This window comes from Lygodium microphyllum, chromosome 17 (genome assembly GCF_053477565.2).
Source record: "Lygodium microphyllum isolate KBCC chromosome 17, Lygodium_microphyllum_v1.1.10, whole genome shotgun sequence".
Classification (NCBI taxonomy): Eukaryota; Viridiplantae; Streptophyta; class Polypodiopsida; order Schizaeales; family Lygodiaceae; genus Lygodium; species Lygodium microphyllum.
In genome coordinates, this window is record NC_141151.1 from 78362350 (window position 1) to 78380860 (window position 18511).

General features: G+C 42.3%; 1 protein-coding gene across 2 annotated transcripts in view; it reads left to right on the forward strand.

Moving 5' to 3' along the window:
* The window catches only part of LOC148022068 (CBL-interacting protein kinase 32-like), a 68566-nt gene that overhangs the window by 38729 nt on the left and 11326 nt on the right, over positions 1–18511 (forward strand). For both annotated transcript variants that reach the window (XM_087697679.1, XM_087697681.1), the window contains exon 6: positions 17666–17719. In XM_087697679.1, the coding sequence (XP_087553805.1) occupies positions 17666–17719 (54 nt within the window). The remainder of the gene's footprint in view (positions 1–17665; positions 17720–18511) is intronic.

The following is an 18511-nucleotide window of genomic DNA, read 5'->3' on the forward strand; positions in this document are numbered from 1 at the left end:
ATTTCATTCTAGAGGTCTTCTTCAAATCACCATCAGCCCTAGATACTCCAAATTTCAATGTTTTAAGCTCACATAGCTTGACGACTTGTTCTTCTTCATTTTGGTCCTAAGCTGTAGGTGACAGCTTCCATGACTGTTTGAGTAGGAAAGCAATAAATTGTCGGCCTTTCTCGTGACGAAACTTTGCAATGTCTCTCTTTACAACATTCCCTCTCATCCTAGAACCATCTCTAGAGTTATCTTAGCAAAATCTTGCCATTTGAGTCATCATAGGTGGAGATATTTGAAAATCTCTGCTGTAAACCCTAGTTTATAACATAAATTAGGGTTTTATAGCCACTTGGGGATGCATGCTAAAAAATTCAGGGCGTAGGACTTGAATTCTAGTAGCTGAAATGAAAGAATGTCAGGGTGATTCAAGAGGTTGGCTAGCCAATTTCAATTTGGGACTAAGTTTGTCTCACAAGGAGTAGGGTGAAGGCCAATTCCCCAAGCAAACCAAGGGGCATATTGGTTTGAAGGTGTTTTGGTCATTAATGATAGCAAGTAGTACTTGGATTAGCAGAGGAGATAAGTGAATCTCAGTTGTACTCCATCCATTTGCAATAAAAGATAAAGAAATACCGAAAGGGGTGCTAGTTTTTGGGAAAATAGGTCGTCCATTATCCAAGATTTAAGAGGTAAAGTGTGCATTTTAATTTATGGGAATTAATTTCTTGTTGTAGTCATTGTTGTAGCGGTTGCCACTATTGGAAATACATGTTGGCATCGTAATAAAAACATGTATACCTATCGCTTAACCATACTCATGCCCTTTGTATGTGAAATTTTAGTTACTTAAACCAATTAGAATCCACACACATGAATCATAGCCACTGTCAGAACCATAAGGGAGGCATCTACATGCCAAAGACCATAAGGTATAATAATGCATAAATGGAGCATTAACAACCCCTCATAGCAATGATGTACTGCATGATAGTCATGTGAAGCACACATCAGTTGTAAACCACATGTAACATAAGGTATTGTAATGCCTAAATTGAGTATAAACAACCCCTCATAGCAATGATATGCTGCATGATAGTCATGTAAAGTATACATTAGCTACAAACCACATGTAACTTATGCAATTGTACTTCCTTTGCATCACCTGCAAATGTACATTGTATACCATCCATGTATCCCATACATGCCGTGCAAATATAGGTCACCCAAATGTACATTCCATGTATTCCATACATGCTAGCAACCTTGCAAATGTATAGTTTTAGAGGGTAGGTGCAAACCATGCACATCTGCATACCACCTTCTATGCTATGTTGTTTGAAAGAGCTCAATCAAGAGTCGACTCTAATTAGAACTCATCAAGGTAAAGTGCAACATTGAAAGAGCTCAATCAAGAGTTGACTCTAATTAGAACTTGTCAAGGTAAAGTGCAACATTGAGGATGATATGCCAGGTGACCCTCCTCTATCTGGTTGCATTCTTTGATAGGTGAAACAATGCTGAAGCTTCACCACCAAGTGCATGGAAACTTTATCTCTGATTGTACTTGCCTTGAAACCGTTACTAGATTCTAGGTCTTTGTCTATTTGGAGCGCACACATCCTTGAAACTTTCACACTATTGCAATTCTATCTTAACCAGCATTTAATCCGCATCTAGTTGACTGGCCCCTCACGTATACTTAATATGCTAGGAGCACAAAATGCATTAGGAGACATTCATGTTTGCATACTTTGGACTATTGCAATGTGATTGTGTATAAAAATTTGCATACTACCAGCCATAGCAAGATACATTTTCTCGCACATTGCATGCATTAGTAGTTGCATTTCCCTCATGACCGGAGCATTTGCATGACTAAAATTAATGCCATAAGTCCCAAACGCAGTGGATTACATATATGGATTGCCAAGCTTGCCACTTTGTGCCCTAGCATCACGCAAACATTGCTATACATGGGATTATGCATATTACCAGCCATATCCGGATACAGTTGTTGCATACCTTAAGGAGTTGTGCCATACATCCCTATATGTGGTCCCTAACCAAAGTACCCTGTCTGCCCCACATTGCATGCATGCCTTGTTGTCCAAAAAGCATTGGATTGGCACTTCCAAGTTGGCCTTGCATATGCATGGATTGCCCCATTGGCAGCATTTGCTTATGCTTAGTATCCACTTAAAAGGGCTTCCACTAATCAAATGTATCACCTTATGATTAAGGGCCACCATGGGCTAGTTGCTAGGGAAATATTGTTTGGGGCTTGGGTAAATCCCAAGATTAGTGGAAATGATTGCCATGGAGGATTGGTTTAATAAGACTGCGTACAAAAGAAAAGTCTTCCTTTGGCACGCCATGGTTGGTAGGCTGCCTCTTGTCGCAGCACTTGCAAAATGCCAAATTTTCAATGACACCTATTTTTCTGCCTCACCAATGCAGAATCTTCTCACCACCATTTCCTTTTGTACCCTTTGGCGCAGAAAATACGGTCCTTGTTGGCTGCTATTTGGAGGGCTGTGGTTGGTACGCCATTGCATCCCTTTGATTGGGTCTTTACTCGGCCCAAATACCCTACCCTGGCACAACGGGATATGAAGATTGTGTTTCCATTCCTCCATTTTTGGGGCGTTGGCACAATTGGACAACTTGGAATGCTTTTGTTTTTGATTTTGCATCTTGGGTGCAGACACACCTTGCTAAGTTGCAAGGTCTCCTACATTGGCAGTTGGACCTTATTCAACACACTCATCTTTCCAGGGAGAACTTGGTCACTTGGCATATGACAATCTTTGTCGCTTTTTTGCTGTGTTTTTGTGCTCTTTAAGTCATTTGACCTTCTATAAAAGAGAGCTAGTTTTATGCATAATGTCCTAGAGCCATCATACATCTTGCAATCTTGTACCTTTTTGGTAATTAGTACGATTACGTGTTACGAGAGAGAGAGAGAGAGAGAGAGAGAGAGAGAGAGAGAGAGAGAGAGAGAGAGAGAGAGAGAGAGATTAATGTCTACATATGGCCAATGCGGCCTACGAGACAAAATCCAGAGTACATCCATATCTAATGTCATCTCATCAGTAAGATAAAGATAACATTACAAATAAGTGGATGGCCTATGAAACAATACTGAAATTAACTATACGATGGGACTATACTAGGGTTGAACCATGTGTAGCATTGTTCCATAGAAAAGAAAAGGAAAGGAAAGGAGAACTAGATCTGATAGAACCATGTACAAAAGTGTGATGGCGACTATGGGATGTAGCTGATCTCAATATCTGCACATGATCTCAGCTATGATGCGGTCCCTAGCTGCTTTGCTCATATGCTTGGTGGTGAGTCTTTGGTGTCTTGTGATAATGTCTCTAATCCGGATGTGGTGTGGGCTCCTCGGACGTGGTCCTGGTAGACGGGGTCATCGTGCTCGACAAAGAGAAATGGCTTTATCCAATGTAACTCCACGGTGTGGCCTGTAAGGTGTCTGGCGGGGTGGCTTTGTCTCTGCTAGGCTGGTTGTGTCAGTAGGATCGGCTCTGTAGAAGAAGTCTGTCACTGCTCTCTGTGTGTGTCCCTCTGGGTGAGGTGGCCTCCTATCTCGTAGTAGTGCAGTTTGGCGCCTCTCGAGCACATAGGAGAGATGGGTGTCCATATATGCTGGCCGAATAGTGAAACCATCATCAGAGAGACACAATAAATGATTCCTGTAGAACTCCATTCTTGATCGTAGAGGGAGTGGTGGATGGATCCATGTCCTTGCTTGTAACGTGTCTGCCTATCTATTTGCGGAACACGTCTTTAGCAGTCCATTAAAAGATAATCCTAGAAGACGCTGCCTAGCACTCCCAAGGAATGACACAGGGTTTGTCAGCTAGAGTCTCCCAAATGTGCTTCACAATGGAACGTATCTGGCCGTCCCCACTAGGACCGACCTGAAGTTAGGGTTCCTAACAGTCGGGTCTCCTAACGGATGTCTAGCGTTGGATTTCAGGTGCTCTACTTTGTGCAGAAACACCTGAACCGAAGCGGATCCATGCCGCACTTGGTTCAATGAGAATGGGAAATGAGAGGGATGTATCACTCAACCTCTCTGCCCATAAGGCATAGTCCCATTCCGGTCCCCTAAAACGACAAGAATCGGGTTTTAACTTACAAGTTTTTTTTTTGTCCATCTAACGTTCGCATCGATAAAATCCATTGAGGAAAGCTCTTGGCTAACCGAGACCACCCTGCTGTAGGATGGACCCGACGGTCACATCCACCACACTTTCCTCGGGGTTGCTTAGTTATCTAATTACCTACCAGATTATGTTTGACATATAAAAGCAGCTTCCTTAATTAACCTGTTAGGGCACATGTTCGTTCACGTAAATTAGGGCACAAACACGAAGACAAGATAAAACAAGATAAAGCAGTTCCTTAACTTATTTCCAAGTTAATCTTTGTCTCCCGCCCATGCAGGAGAATTAAGTATCTCTCTTTGCCTACGCAGAAAATAGCCCTCTGTCTCCCGGAAGTAAAAACCTGAAGGTTTATTCTACCAAGATTTTTCCTTGTAACTAGTATCAAGGCCTCGAGATCCCATCTCGAGTCACGTAGAACACTTGTGTAGGGTCCGGAGACATTGTTTGTTTCTCGCTCATGCAGGAGAATTAAGTGTCTCTCTCTGCCTACGCACAAAATAGCCCTTTGTCTCCCAGAAATAAAAACCTGAAGGTTTATCCTACCAAGATTCTGCCTTGTAACTAGTATCAAGGTCTTGAGATCCCATCTCGAGTCACGTAGAACACTTGTGTAGGGTCCGGAGGCATTGGGATTTTATAGCCAGAGCCCCCCTTGGCACCCAAGCGTCCTTCTACGCCAAGTAATTTCCACAGAGAGACCTCATACGGCGGGTTCGGTCCACATTCCCGGTGCGGATTTATAACCCCCTTGGTTAGGGTTTGGCGGTTCGCGGGGGTAGCTAGTGCCATCCTTCCTTAATTATCCCTTTAGGAAATTATTTACAGCTGAAGCAACTAGCCTAATAATATTTACTAGAAAAAACATCCTTTTCCAAATCAGCAAGTAACCACTCTACTTAGCACCCTCTTTTCCATCTTTAACAAGATCAATCCTCATTAAGAACATCAATGATAAACCATTTCAACCAGTTTCTTAAGCAAGTGTTGCATTCTTTCCAAGGATACAACTTAGCTTATCCTTAATCAAGTCGTATTCAGCTATGATACCTTTCTAGAGTTTACTCTCCCCCTTAGGGTTTCACATGGTCAACTGGATGGTTATCTCCTAGATCCCTTGAAGTACCTATGTACCTTTATCTCTGATCTTAATTGATCAAGATTGTCTATCCCCTTGACTATGGCTAGTCAAGATGGTTCTCTTTACAACAGTTCCTACTCTGTCTTAAGCCCTCTTAGTACCCCTCATATGCATTAACCCTTTTTCTTATCCATCTCGAAATCACCTACCGAGGATTTGACATGGGGATCATGGGTCAGTAGTTTCTCTTGACAACATTCTACCATTCTTGACAATTATAAGTAACGATCACAAAACAACGTTGGACCTATTTCGACAACTTCTAATGTCATGTTTTCATTCCGATGTATGCAATAGTTTTGTACGACACATGATGCGAAGGTCCTTTCAATGCATGTGACTTAACATGTACCTTGTTTATGCGAAAAACTTTCCCATGCATGTAGAAGTTTTCCTTGCATGCGTCTAATATGATTGTGATAGTTTATGCATTTCACTATCAATCCTAAGAGAAGACCCTAGGATATGCCATTTCCAATTCAATACATGATGGAGCATAATTAATATACTTGAGACACGAAGGTAATGCTAAGTTCTATTAGTGCAGTTGATTCCCATGAAATCATCTCATGTTTGCAAATTTTCCATGCAACTCATGCGCTGGATTTTTTATTAAATTCAAGAGATCCTTCTTAAACAATGCAATGAAACAATTTTTATGAGTTTACCTAATGCAAAAATTTCCTATGAATTTATTCAATACGTATTTCATGAACTTTGTATTTACAAGGTTACGCAATCATTTAACGCATTGAGTTCATCAGCAAGGGGTGCGGAATCATGGACATGATTTCTGACAAACGAAACCCCGTTAGCGGCCACTCCTCCGCCTTGGGTAGAAACACCTGCAGAGTTGCTAGTTGCGCGCCTCTTGGGTATCATCTTTCGCGGAAATCTAGTGGCCTTCGTGTGCGAAAGCAGATGCCCTACCTCGCAGGAATTTCTAGCAGGTTACCCAATCGGTAATTTGCACCAGCTCCTTTGTTTTTGCACGAAGGATGGAATTTCCTGGCTCTGTGGGGAAAATACCCCCTTAAGGGAAGATTCCTTGGAAGCTTCTTGGAAGCTTCCAAGCTCTCCCTCTCTTTCTCTGTAACTCAGAAACGACGACTTCCTCTTCTTTTCTCAACGAACTTTTTTTTGAAGATGACGAAACTGTTGATGATGATGATGATGATGCGGAGGGGGTTGTGCTGCACGTCCACCTACTGGAGGGAAGGGTGGAGCTTATATAAGAGGGGGGGGGGGGGGGGTCGCCTCATCGACCAAGTGGGGGGGGGGGGGGGGAGGCGGGTGGCATGCCGCCGCCCACCTGGCGGCCCTCATAGCCCCCTTGGGAGGGCTTAGAGAGGGGCCACATGGCCTCCTCTCTCCTCTTTCTCCCCCCACACACACATGGCATGCATGTCCACCTCTCTCTCTCTCTCCTTGACATCCTGTTGACAGGGAGAGAGGAGATTAAAAAAAATTGCACTAACTAATTAGAAAAAAATTGAGCCTAGGGGGGTTTCCCATGCGGGAGAGAGGTTGTCTTGCGTTAATATATGCGGAGATATTACATTGCTGTCTCAATCCTCAAGATATCAACTCTGATCACCTGGTTCAACTCTGAAGGCTATAATCCAAAGGTGGAAGACGGTCAATATTCAAACCATGTAGGCTCATCCATATAGCCATGTGTGAAAGCCAACAGTTCTTCTCTCTTGCTGCTGCTGCTGCTAGCTGTCTAGATGAGGCTAGTGCCAATCTAGAGTATCTATGGTGTGGAAGTTCCCATAGTTTGTGCCAAAAGGTCACTGCCCTAAAGAGTGCCTTCGTAACTATTGGTGATGCCCCTAGCTGTGCTCTGACAATGGGATGTGGGGTGGAGGGCTTACTCCTAATCATGCGTGCTATCATCATGATCAATGGCCTTTCCATGCTATCCCAACCATCATAATAATCCCTCTCTACTCCAATCTGATCAGTGAGTAGGCTAAGACGCCTGTGGTACAAGTTGCAACCCCATACCTTTGCTCCATATAGTAATGTAGGTGTGACTAGGGTGCCAAACAACCAAAGTTCGGTGCGAGGCTCTTGGAACTGTATGTGAACACATTGACTCTCGAGTGCCCCTAGTGCTGCGTATCCACGTGCCAGACATGCCTCTGATGTCCCTCTCAACAAAAAACGTGGCTAGAGAAGGTGACTCCCAAATAGACATATTCCCTCACATGCTCAAGTATGTCTCCCCCAAATGTGAGCTGTACATAGATCTAGTCACCCATGCTGTTGAAGTATTGAAAACCATGGTTTTGATCTTCCCAAGGTTCATTGTGAGGTCTTTATCTCTACAGAAGATGTGCAAAGCATCTAGATGGCACTGCAATCCCTCCGGTGAATCTGAAATGAGAACAATATCATCCGCATGCAGTAATCAGACACTTTATCTATGTATAGACCAAACAATGTGGGTGAAAGTGGACATCCTTGTTTCACTCCTATGGTACTGTCAATCCTCTCTGATAGCCCCCCAGGTGCTTATACATGACCTGTCACTGCCTCATATAATGCATAGATACCCCATCGTATACCCTCTGGTACTCCAAGGTTCTGCAATCTTTGCATGATGCGTGTACAAGGCATTGTATCAAAAGCTTTGCGAAAGTCTACAAAGCAACAATAGATCCTCTTATCTCGGGCTCGGCCCTCCTCAATAATGGCTCTAAGTGTGAGAATATGGTCCAGCGTGGTATATCCTTGTCTGAAACCTGCCTGTCCTTGTGCTCTCTTGCCTTGCATTTCAGCCCACTCACTGAGTTCATGCTCCAATATAGATCCATATATCTTGGCCAAAGTATGACCGATCATGATAGTCCTGTAGTTGCTAGGAATCAGGGGATCACCACTTTTAAATAGCGGAATTATAGTATTGTTTGACCAACTCATAGGGAAACCTTCATATACTACTCTATTGAACATATGTGCTAATAGGGGTGCTAATATTTCACAAGCATGTGCGAAATGTTTTGCCACTAGTCCATCTTCATCCTATGTCCTCCCATTTTGTAAACTATAAATTGCATCCCTAACCATTTTCCATGTGAAGAAAGACTACTACGTTGGCCTACAAGCTTGTGGGGGCTGCATAGGTGGCTGTCCTGGCAGGTCATACAGCTGTCTCCCATAGTCAAGCCAAGCATCTGGTGATGTAATCTGTATGGGGGGTTGTCTTTCATGAAACATCTTCCATGCACTCTTACTATCCCACCCCAAAAATAGCTGATATATCTCTGCTTCTGCTTTCGCTAAGTAGTCTCGTTTGTTCTTCCGCACAAGGTGTTTGAAGAACGCCTTTGTGGCGATGTGTCTGAGTGCCTAGCTCCACTTCTCTTTGTAAGCGAGCTAGGGTGACTCTACACTCATCATCATACCAACTTTTTTGGGGAGCAGTAGATCATGTGGGTCTACATTGGGGCAAGGTGTGTGGGAATGCATACATGGCTGATCCATGTATGGCCTCTGCTAAATCCCTTGTACATTCTTCCAACGATCTGCTCAAGTCTAATGTATGTAAACTGGTCTGCAGAGAACCACTGTAGAAGTCTGAGGTGTCTTTTGTAAAGTAGTATTTGGGATGTTTAGGGAGGCATGGTGTTTCATGTTTCGTATGTACACAAGAGAGCATGAATGCCAAAATAGCATGATTTGCTGCTATGCCAATTGGTCTCTTGGATATCTTAAAGTTTTGGATGTCTAGTATCAATGCTGGTGAGCCTATCGAGTAGTCCACAGTACTTGGCCCTCCTTTGAGATTCCAACATGTCAGATTGTCAGATCTTGGCTTAAAGATGGCTAGTCTATGTGCACTTCCCAAAGTCAATAGGTGTGTCCCATAGGTACTCACTTCTTTATCTTGGGCTCTCCTATGTAGGCCTATTTCATCTATGTCCATCTCTTTGAACATGACATTATCATGCATATAGAAGTCACTCTGTCTATCTCCAGTGTGTGCATTGAAATCTCCTACTAATAATATGTCCCCAAGGCCCAATGCTAGCATATCTCATGATATCCTCATAAAGTACATCAAAGGGAGATCCATCTCATGTGGCATAGGTAGAATTTGCAGGAAGAAAGTAGCATATTGCGATGAATATATCCCGTGGTCTTCCTGCATGTATCCTAATCCGTAAATATCGTGCATCATCATCTCTTTTCATTACTTGCACTATCCCTTTGAGGTCTTCCTGGTATAGTATGGCCACACCTCCAGAACCCCTAGTGCTTCCTGGTTTTCTAGCTGTTGGACGAAATGCACTTCCCCACATGTATCCCCGCACATCTGGTAGTCGGCTACCTTTATATTGGTGTGTTTGTGTACATTGCTGTATCTATGTTTTGGAAGCTATCTTCAAAGTAATCAGCATCCAAGCGTAGGGCTCCATTACAATTCCATATTGACATCCGAAGTGTCTTATAGGCCTCGTACTGTCATGAAGTCCTTTTGTCAGTGATGATGACTCGTCCATCCCTATAAACGGCCCACTTTCCCTCTTTGTGAGTCTCCAATACCTTGGGCATGTGTTCTTTGCAATGCGCTATTTGTGCTGGGGTAAGGTCCTCATCCAAATAAATTTTCTCACCCTTGAGGGCTCTCCTCTTGGAGAGGAAGGCCTTTTTTTTCTCTATGTCCTCAAAGCGAAGAATCAGAGCTTGGGACTTAGAGTCCTCTGTCCCCACTCTCCAAGCATTGACGATAGGTACGTTTGAAGCCCCAATTTTGTCAGCAAGTGTCTTAGCATCTTCCTATGGGCTGCTCTTGTCTTCCTATCCTACTACTCGTACATGTAAGACCCTAGCCCGTCTCCTAGCCTCTTCTTCCAAGGTAGCATTCATTACTTCAGTCTTGTTCACTGATGTTCCCTTATTCTTTTTTACTACCTCAATCCATGGGCTGGTTTCTTCTATCTGCTTTTGTGTTGTCTTTGCCACTTTTGCCCATGAGTGAACTTTCCTTTCATATGCTTTCAAAGCCTCTTTCTCTTTTTGTAGTTCTTCTTGCACGTTCATTTCTATTTTCTTAAATGTATTCAATTCTTCCCCGAGTTCTAAGATTTCAGATTTGTAGGCATCTACCACTTTCAGCATTTCAGTTTCAGCGTGTGCATTTCTGACAGCATTTGTGCCTATAAGTCATTCTTAATCTTTATCTGCATGTCTTGCATTTCTTCCTTCCGATTTACTATCAGTTCGGCTTTGACCTGCTCTCGTATTTCTTCCTCCAATTCTTGTCTCATAATTCGTAGTTCAGAGCGAATCATGAGATGAATTTTTTCGTATTTCTTTTCATTCATGGTGCGTGAGGTCTTTCCATACTTGTTGTCAGATGTTGGGGAGATGGTCCAATCACGGACCCTACGGCCATACGTCTTGTATTTCTTTTCATTCATGGTGCGTGAGGTCTTTCCATGCTTGTTGTCAGATGCTAGGGAGATGGTCCAATCACGGACCCTACGGCCATACGTCTTGTATCGTGTGTTCTTAGAAGGGGTGTTGAATATTGCTTCCATGGACGGTTGTGTTAGTTCTTGATTAGATTCGTCTCCCAGATATTCATTTTCCATGGTTTGATGCTTTCATTTGTCTACATTATCCATCTCTCACACACTTTGTGCAAAGCCACTCATCTTATACTTTGTACTGTCAAATCAGAGCAATTTCTGTGATTCCTGCAAATTTCCAGGGTTTCTCTAAACCCTCACTAAACCTACGGCCATACGTCTTGTATTGTGTGTTCTTAGAAGGGGTATTGAATATTGCTTCCATGGACGGTTGTGTTAGTTCTTGATTAGATTCGTCTCCCAGATATTCATTTTCCATGGTTTGATGCTTTCATTTGTCTACATTATCCATCTCTCACACACTTTGTGCAAAGCCACTCATCTTATACTTTGTACTGTCAAATCAGAGCAATTTTTGTGATTCCTGCAAATTTCGAGGGTTTCTCTAAACCCTCACTAAATTTTTGCAAGCCCAGTAATCTTTTACGATCCCAAATGCCTTTACACTGTTTATAGTCATTGCAGAAATACATATTGCAGCCCCAGTTAGTGCATTACTGCATACTCCAGGATATGATCAAAATCAAAGTCAATGCATCATTGCCTAGTCCACAAGCCAGTGCATCAATACATTCGCCCAGGTCTGCATTCATGTCATTCTGAGTACATTCGTGTCATATCAATTTGATTACGTCTGCAATCTCAGTACATTGGCATCTGGGTCTTGTCAGTACATTGCTGTGTCAGTACATTACTGCATGTAGTACGCCTGCGTCAATGCATTCAGTACATCTCTGCATCACTATAGTGCTAATGACAGGTCTACCTCGCGCCAGGTACATTCCTACTCACGACAGGTCTGCCTCACGTCAGAGGGATACTGCCTCACGACAGGTCCCTCTTGACAGGTTTGACACCACGATAGGTTTGACATCATGCTAGCACTTTTGACATCACGCCAACGAAGTGGTGTTTAATGGTACCTAACGCCAATCTGATGGTCAAAAATGACGCAGAGATACTCACGAATGAAAGTCGCCTAGCTAATTTAATTATTGGCCAGTCAGATTATTTTTTAGGGCACCGAAATAATTATTAGATTAATTTTTAGTATTTAAAGATTGAAAATTCATATTTAATTATGGATAATGCTGGAAAAACCATTTGGGAAGGTTGCCACTTGTCAAAAATGCCCATGCAAGACTGAAAAACGTCTTTAGAGGCTGGAGAGAGGCATTTTAGTGAATTCGGCCTGCAAGAGAGAGGGAGGAGATGTTGTTGGTCTGATTTGCAGCCATTGGAGGACCTTTTGAGGGAGCCAGTGGTAGGAGAAGACCAATCAACAGCAGGTGACAACATCTACAGGCTATTGAGACAAGGCAGCAGTAGTAAATGATTGATTTTCTTCAGTTCTTTGCATCTACAAGGTTGTGGTAGGGCAGTAGTTGCATTTGATTGATTTTTAGTCATTCTTCGTGACAAAACTCTGAATTTTCTCTCTCTACAGCTTTCTCTCTCATCTCTCAGTTATTTCACAGCTTTGCTCCAAAGATCTCAGCCTTTGGATCTTTGGAGGCTGAGAAATTGCTAATTTCTCGGCTGTAAACTCTAATTCACAGCAGAAATTAGGGTTTAGTAGCAACCTCGAGAAGCGTGCTAGAAATTGGAAGCTCCAAGACTTGGATTTTTCAGGGGTGAAGGTGAATCTCAGCTAAATTCAGGTGGAGGACTAGGCAGCCATTGAATTTGGGTCATTTCTATCATCTATGAAGTGGGTGAAGGCCAATTAAGTGCTCGAATTAAGGGGTAAATTAGATTGAAGACTTGCTGGTCACTTTGGACAGCAAGGGGAGTTTGAATTGTGAAGGGGATCGGGAGAATCCCATTGTAAATCAACTTTTTCTTCAATAATGCTAAAGAAATACCGAAAGGGATGCCAATTTTGGAACTTGGGTGCGCATTATTCAAGATCAATAGGTAAATTTGTATTTTCAGATTTGCATTTATTATTGGTTGCTATAATTAAGTTGTAATCAAGGATTTACCACCCATCCATGGAAGGGAGGCTGGTTACAACAGCAGCCCCTTAGATTTTGTGGAGTTGGAAGGCCTCTTGTTGCAAGATGAATAGACTTGGAAGAATGCCATTGTTAGAAGAAGCCTGGTCACTATATTGATGAATGTAGAAAGAGATTGACGAAAGACAAGGACTCCAAGAGACATCGGTGAACAAATCAGCGGATGGTGATGTTTCAGCCAACTTTGTGGAGAAGGATTATGCATTTCTCACATGCAGTTATGATTCTTCTATAACTGATTCAGCATTTAATGCTACTGAAATGCAGTGAACATGGTATTTTGACAGTAGACTATCAAAGCATATTGCTTTCAAGAAGTGTGTGTTTATCTCTTTGCATTCAAGCAGTTACAATGTATATGGTATTGGGACAGTCACTATTATTGCTACAAATGATTCTGATTTCATGCTTCTAAATGTCTTTTTGTGCTTGGCATAATAAAGAACTTATTGTCTATCTCGACTTTTAATAAGCATGGCTTTTATGTCATCTTTGAGGATTACAAATGTATTGTTAGAGACAGAGAGATGGATTATGCACTCAAGTTGTTTGGCACCTTGTACAAGGGTCTATTTTTGTTGGATACATATGATAGACAGTCTCATGATGCTTTGACAGTCACTACTTTGGTCTATTCTTGTTGCATACACATGACAGACAGTCTCATGATGCTTTGGCAGTCACTACTCTTTCGCTTGCTCTATAGAATGTGGAGCTATGGTATGCTTGCTATGGACATATGAGTTTCGGGAGTTTGATGACCCTTTAGAGGTGTCATCTCGTAGATGCATTGGCTTAAGTGGAGACTCCACCTCCTCATGGATGCGAGTGATGTATGTAGGCAAGATGCACAGGTTTGCCTTAAAAAAGGATGGTGCAGTGCGTGCTGTCTAAAAAATGCAACTTATTTACTTTGATGTTTGTGGTCCCTTGAGGACACATGTACTTGGGGGTTATCTTTTCTTTGTTACATTATTGATGACTACTCACGGTATAGATGGGTGTATGGGCTGAAGGCCAAATCTGATGTATTCATGGATTTTAAACATCTTGTGGCAAAGCTTGAGGTTGAAACTAGCTTAAAAGTGTAGACACTTCACACGGATAGAGAGGGGGGGGGGGGGGGTGCACGTCTCCTGCTTTTGAGACATATTTACTTGATCATGGCAATACACATCAAGCCACTATTAGAATGACCCCTTAGCAAAATGGAGTTGTTGAAAGGAAGAATCACACTCTTATGGAAACGACTCTTGTATGTTGAAAAGCAAGGGGCTGCCTCATAAATTTTGGCAAGAAGGCCTTCAATGTGATAATTGTGTATTGAATCATGCACCTTCTAAGGCATTGAAGACGATCACATCGTTCGAAGCTTGTCATGGCAAGAAACCCAAAGTCAACTACTTTCCGGTGTTTGGTTTCATAGCCTACATGCATGTTTCAAAAGAGCTTCTTGGGAAGCTTGATGCCAAGTCTGTAAAATGCATATTTATTAGCTGCAGTTTGGAAAGCAAGGGCTATCACTTGTACGACCCATGCACAAAGAAAGTTTTTGTTAGTAGGGATGCCATATTTGTTGAAAATTCTGCATTTTCACATGATTAGTTTCAAATGCCAACCACCTATGACATTGGTGATGTCTTTGAGGGTCTTTTACCACTTTTCTTGGAGTCCGTGCTTGCTGTAAATGGCAGGACACATTTAATACAACAAGATGTTGCTGCACTATATGCCCCCGAATAGCAGGGTATTGATGATGGTTTGCCACATGCGGTGGAAGAAGTAGTACAACATGAAAGGCTGCCGTAAATGCAGCCAAAACTGTCCCCAGATGGCTGTTACAAACTCTTTAGGAGATTAAAATGGATGCTTCTTTACCTCAGCACACTAGAAGGGTTGCTAGACATGCAACACATGATGCAGGGGGTGCCACATTTGGTTTTTATTACGGAAGTAGATGATTGTGATGAGCATTTAGTTATGAGCTCAATGTTGGATGTCTTAGAGAGAGGCATCTCGTGGACAAGCAAGTTGCCACGTGGCAGCCAGTCGTCGCAGGCGCCACGTGGTAGGCAATTGGCCAGTTGCAGGTGCCACATGGCATGCAGTCGGATTGCACCAGTCGGCCAGCAGTCAGCTGCATTAATTGCAGCCGACCTGCATTCTTTGGGGCATTTTTTCCAGCCTATTTATAGGCTCATTTTTCAGCAGCCTCGGACAGTTGTGTTCATAGATTTCAAGCTGCAGACCGCGGAGACTGCCTCGGGGCTGACGGAGACTGAGATCTTCGAGGTGGAGATATATGTAGATATTCTCTCGGCACCTGTGTATAATTTTGCATCCTTATACAACATTCTTCACTGCATATTTTCTATGTTTCACTGTCTCTTTCTCTCTCTCTCTCTCTTCTCTCTTTGTGCACTCTTTGTCTTGGTCATTCGCTTCCGCATTGCTTCACTCTAACAGGATGATGATGAGTCTACTTCCTTGGACAAAGCTCAACAAGATGTACGTACATTGGATGCAGGCCATGCAAGATGAGCTAGTAACTCTACATGGGATCTTGTGAATTTACCACCTGGCAAGAAGGCCATTGACACAAAATGGGTTTTTAAACTCACACGTAAGGTTGATGGTACAATTGATAGGTATGAAGCATGGTTGCTAGCAAAATGCTACATGTAGAAGAAGGGCATAGATTATGAGGAAACTTTTGCTCGTACATCCCGTATGAGTACGGTGAGATATGTGATTGCTATGGCTGCACACTATGGCTGAAAAGTATATTAGTTGGACATTGAGACAACATTCTTGAATGGGGATTTGCATGAGGATGTTTATGTGTCACAACCTCCAGGGTTTGTGATTAAAGGGAAAGAGCACATGGTATGCAAGTTGCGTTAAGCTCTTTATTGTCTCAAACAGGCTCCTCGTGCATGGTACTAAAAAATTGATGCTTATTTGGCCAGCAAAGGGTTCAAAAATAGTCCAACTGCCCCTACTCTATGCACATTAATGAAGGGGGAGACTAGCTGATTATCATTCTTTATGTAGATGACATGTTGCTCATTGCACCTACAGAGGAAAAAATTGCAGATTTTAAGGCTGAATTAAAACATGTATCTGCTATGTCAGATATGGTCTGCCTATACTATTATTTGGGGATTGAGTTCACCCAAAATCAGCATGGTATCATCTTATAATAGTCACAACATGTGGATAAGCTGTTACATGGGTTTAATATGCAAGCTTGCAAACCTATGTGCACTCCTATGAAGCCAAGTTTAAAGCTGTCTATGCATGATGGTAAAGAGATGCATGATGTGCAATTTACAGCCAGGCTGTTGGTTGTCTTATTTACCTTTGCAACACATGCGGTGACATTCTGTATGTAGTATCTCAAGTGGGTAGATATATGCACGACCCATGGACGGTACATTGGCAAGCTATTAAGTGGATCTTTAAATATTCACAAGGTACTCAGTCAGATGCATTATTATTTCCCAGGGGGAGACTTGCACTTACAAGTTTAGAGTGATTCAGATTGGGCTGGTGATGCAGACACTAGATAGTCTACTAGTGGATACTTTCTTCTTGGGCTGTTCATGCATTTTATGGCTAAGCAAGAAACAGTCTACTATGGCCACGTCGTCTTGTGAGACTGAGTGCGGGGTAGCCTTCACGGCAATAGTGAAATGTGTACGGTTGCGTAGATTGTTGGTTGATCTACATTCACCATTGGAGGGTCCTACACCCCTTCTTTCTGATAGTCAGAGTGCTATTGCAGTGGCATGAAATCTCGTGTTTCATGCTTGCACATCACATTGAGGTCCATTATCATTATGTTGATGTATGTGCCCACATAGGAAAATGTTGCAGTCATTTTCACCAAAGCATTACCATGTGAGAAGTTTGAGGCTTTTCAAAAGTCCTTGAACTTATTACCCTTTGATGATTGATCATCCTTGTACTTCATGACATTATCACTACAGGGGGTGTTAGAATTTGGCAATTTTAGGCAATGCCCAATGTATTTCGTGTGGTGTGGACACTTATTAAAGTGTCAATGTAGGGTGCGTACACCTAGTGTATTAGAAACTTAAAGTAGTGACACTAGGCTCTAGAGTAAATAAACCTAACTCTAGTTGTTTGATGGAAGGTTGGTTAGGTCAATCTATAACCTAAATTGGAGTTGTACTTTCACCCTATCTTTTGAGTTTAGCAAGTGTACTTTACTCTCTTGCTTTAGCTCACTCATTGCCAATGCCTTGTTTCTCTCTCCTCCATAGCTGATTGTGGTTTGTCGCAATAGTAACATGGGATGATGGGGGACGGGGATGGGGACGAGGGACGGCCAAAAGCAGGGAACTGGGGGGGGGGGGGCATGGCATACATAAACAACATTTTAAAATGTATGCATGTGATGTGGTGGGTGGATGTGTGGGTGAATGTATACTACCAAAGAACATATGCATGTGCATACATGTACTTTCCAGTGTAGAAAAACTGCATGTGTAATGTGGGCTGATTTGATATTACTTCATACAAGAGTATGAATTGTTTTGTATTGAAAAAAGGCCAATTTCTTTGCATAGGCCAAACACAATTTTTTGTGCATAAAAAGAAATCAAACATTGATTTTGAAAGGTTGTGTTTTACATTCTTGTTGCTTTGTTGAATTTTTCTTGAGGTTTGATACCCAATCAATGACTTTTGCAGGAGGATGGCCTTCTTCATACTACATGTGGTACTCCAAACTATGTGGCTCCAGAGGTAGGCCAGCTGTTTCCATGGTAAACCTTGCTATATTAAAAACTATGTTCGTGCATCTCTTAACAAAGTTCTGTGCTCTACTTTACATCTGAATAAATGTTGAAGGATAGCATTTTACTTTCTGTGGTACTCGATTGTATGCCTGTAAGTTCAGTGTTAGGTTTATATGGCCAACCTCATGAGCAAGAGGCCAATTCTGAAGATTAAACATCTATACATTAGAAAAGCCAACAGGGGTTTGAACTGTGGAGACATGCAGACTTGTGAGTCTATTCTTGCAGACTGTAGTAACCTCTTTGACAGCCTATGTAGATCTATGGAATTAGCTCATTGGTGTGCAGGTTATTTTTATTCAAGTTAGTGCCTACAATAGAAGCCTGCTTCACTTTTAACTAGGGGTTGATGCGCAGTTTTGTTTCATTTTAGAGCCTTGAGGAGGAGTTTGCTGATATCAATTGGAAAGCACATGGAGGCTGCTGCACGAAGCTTAGAGCCATAGGGAAGAAGATATGTAAGTTACCTTTCCACATAGTGGTTCTTTTTGGACATATGCCGACATAGGACTTGACATATGTTAGAGGAAGAATGACTAAGGATTCTGCGAGGTTATTGATCAAGGACATAATTAGGAGATTGAAACAACAATACAAGAACTCGTAGGAGCCCCATTAGGTGAATGGTTTTCCTACAGTTGACCATATTTTCACGCTGACGACCATGGTTGTGCAAACGAGAACGAAGCTCTATTGCTACTTTGTGGATTTGCATGAAGCTTTTGACACAGTTCCATAG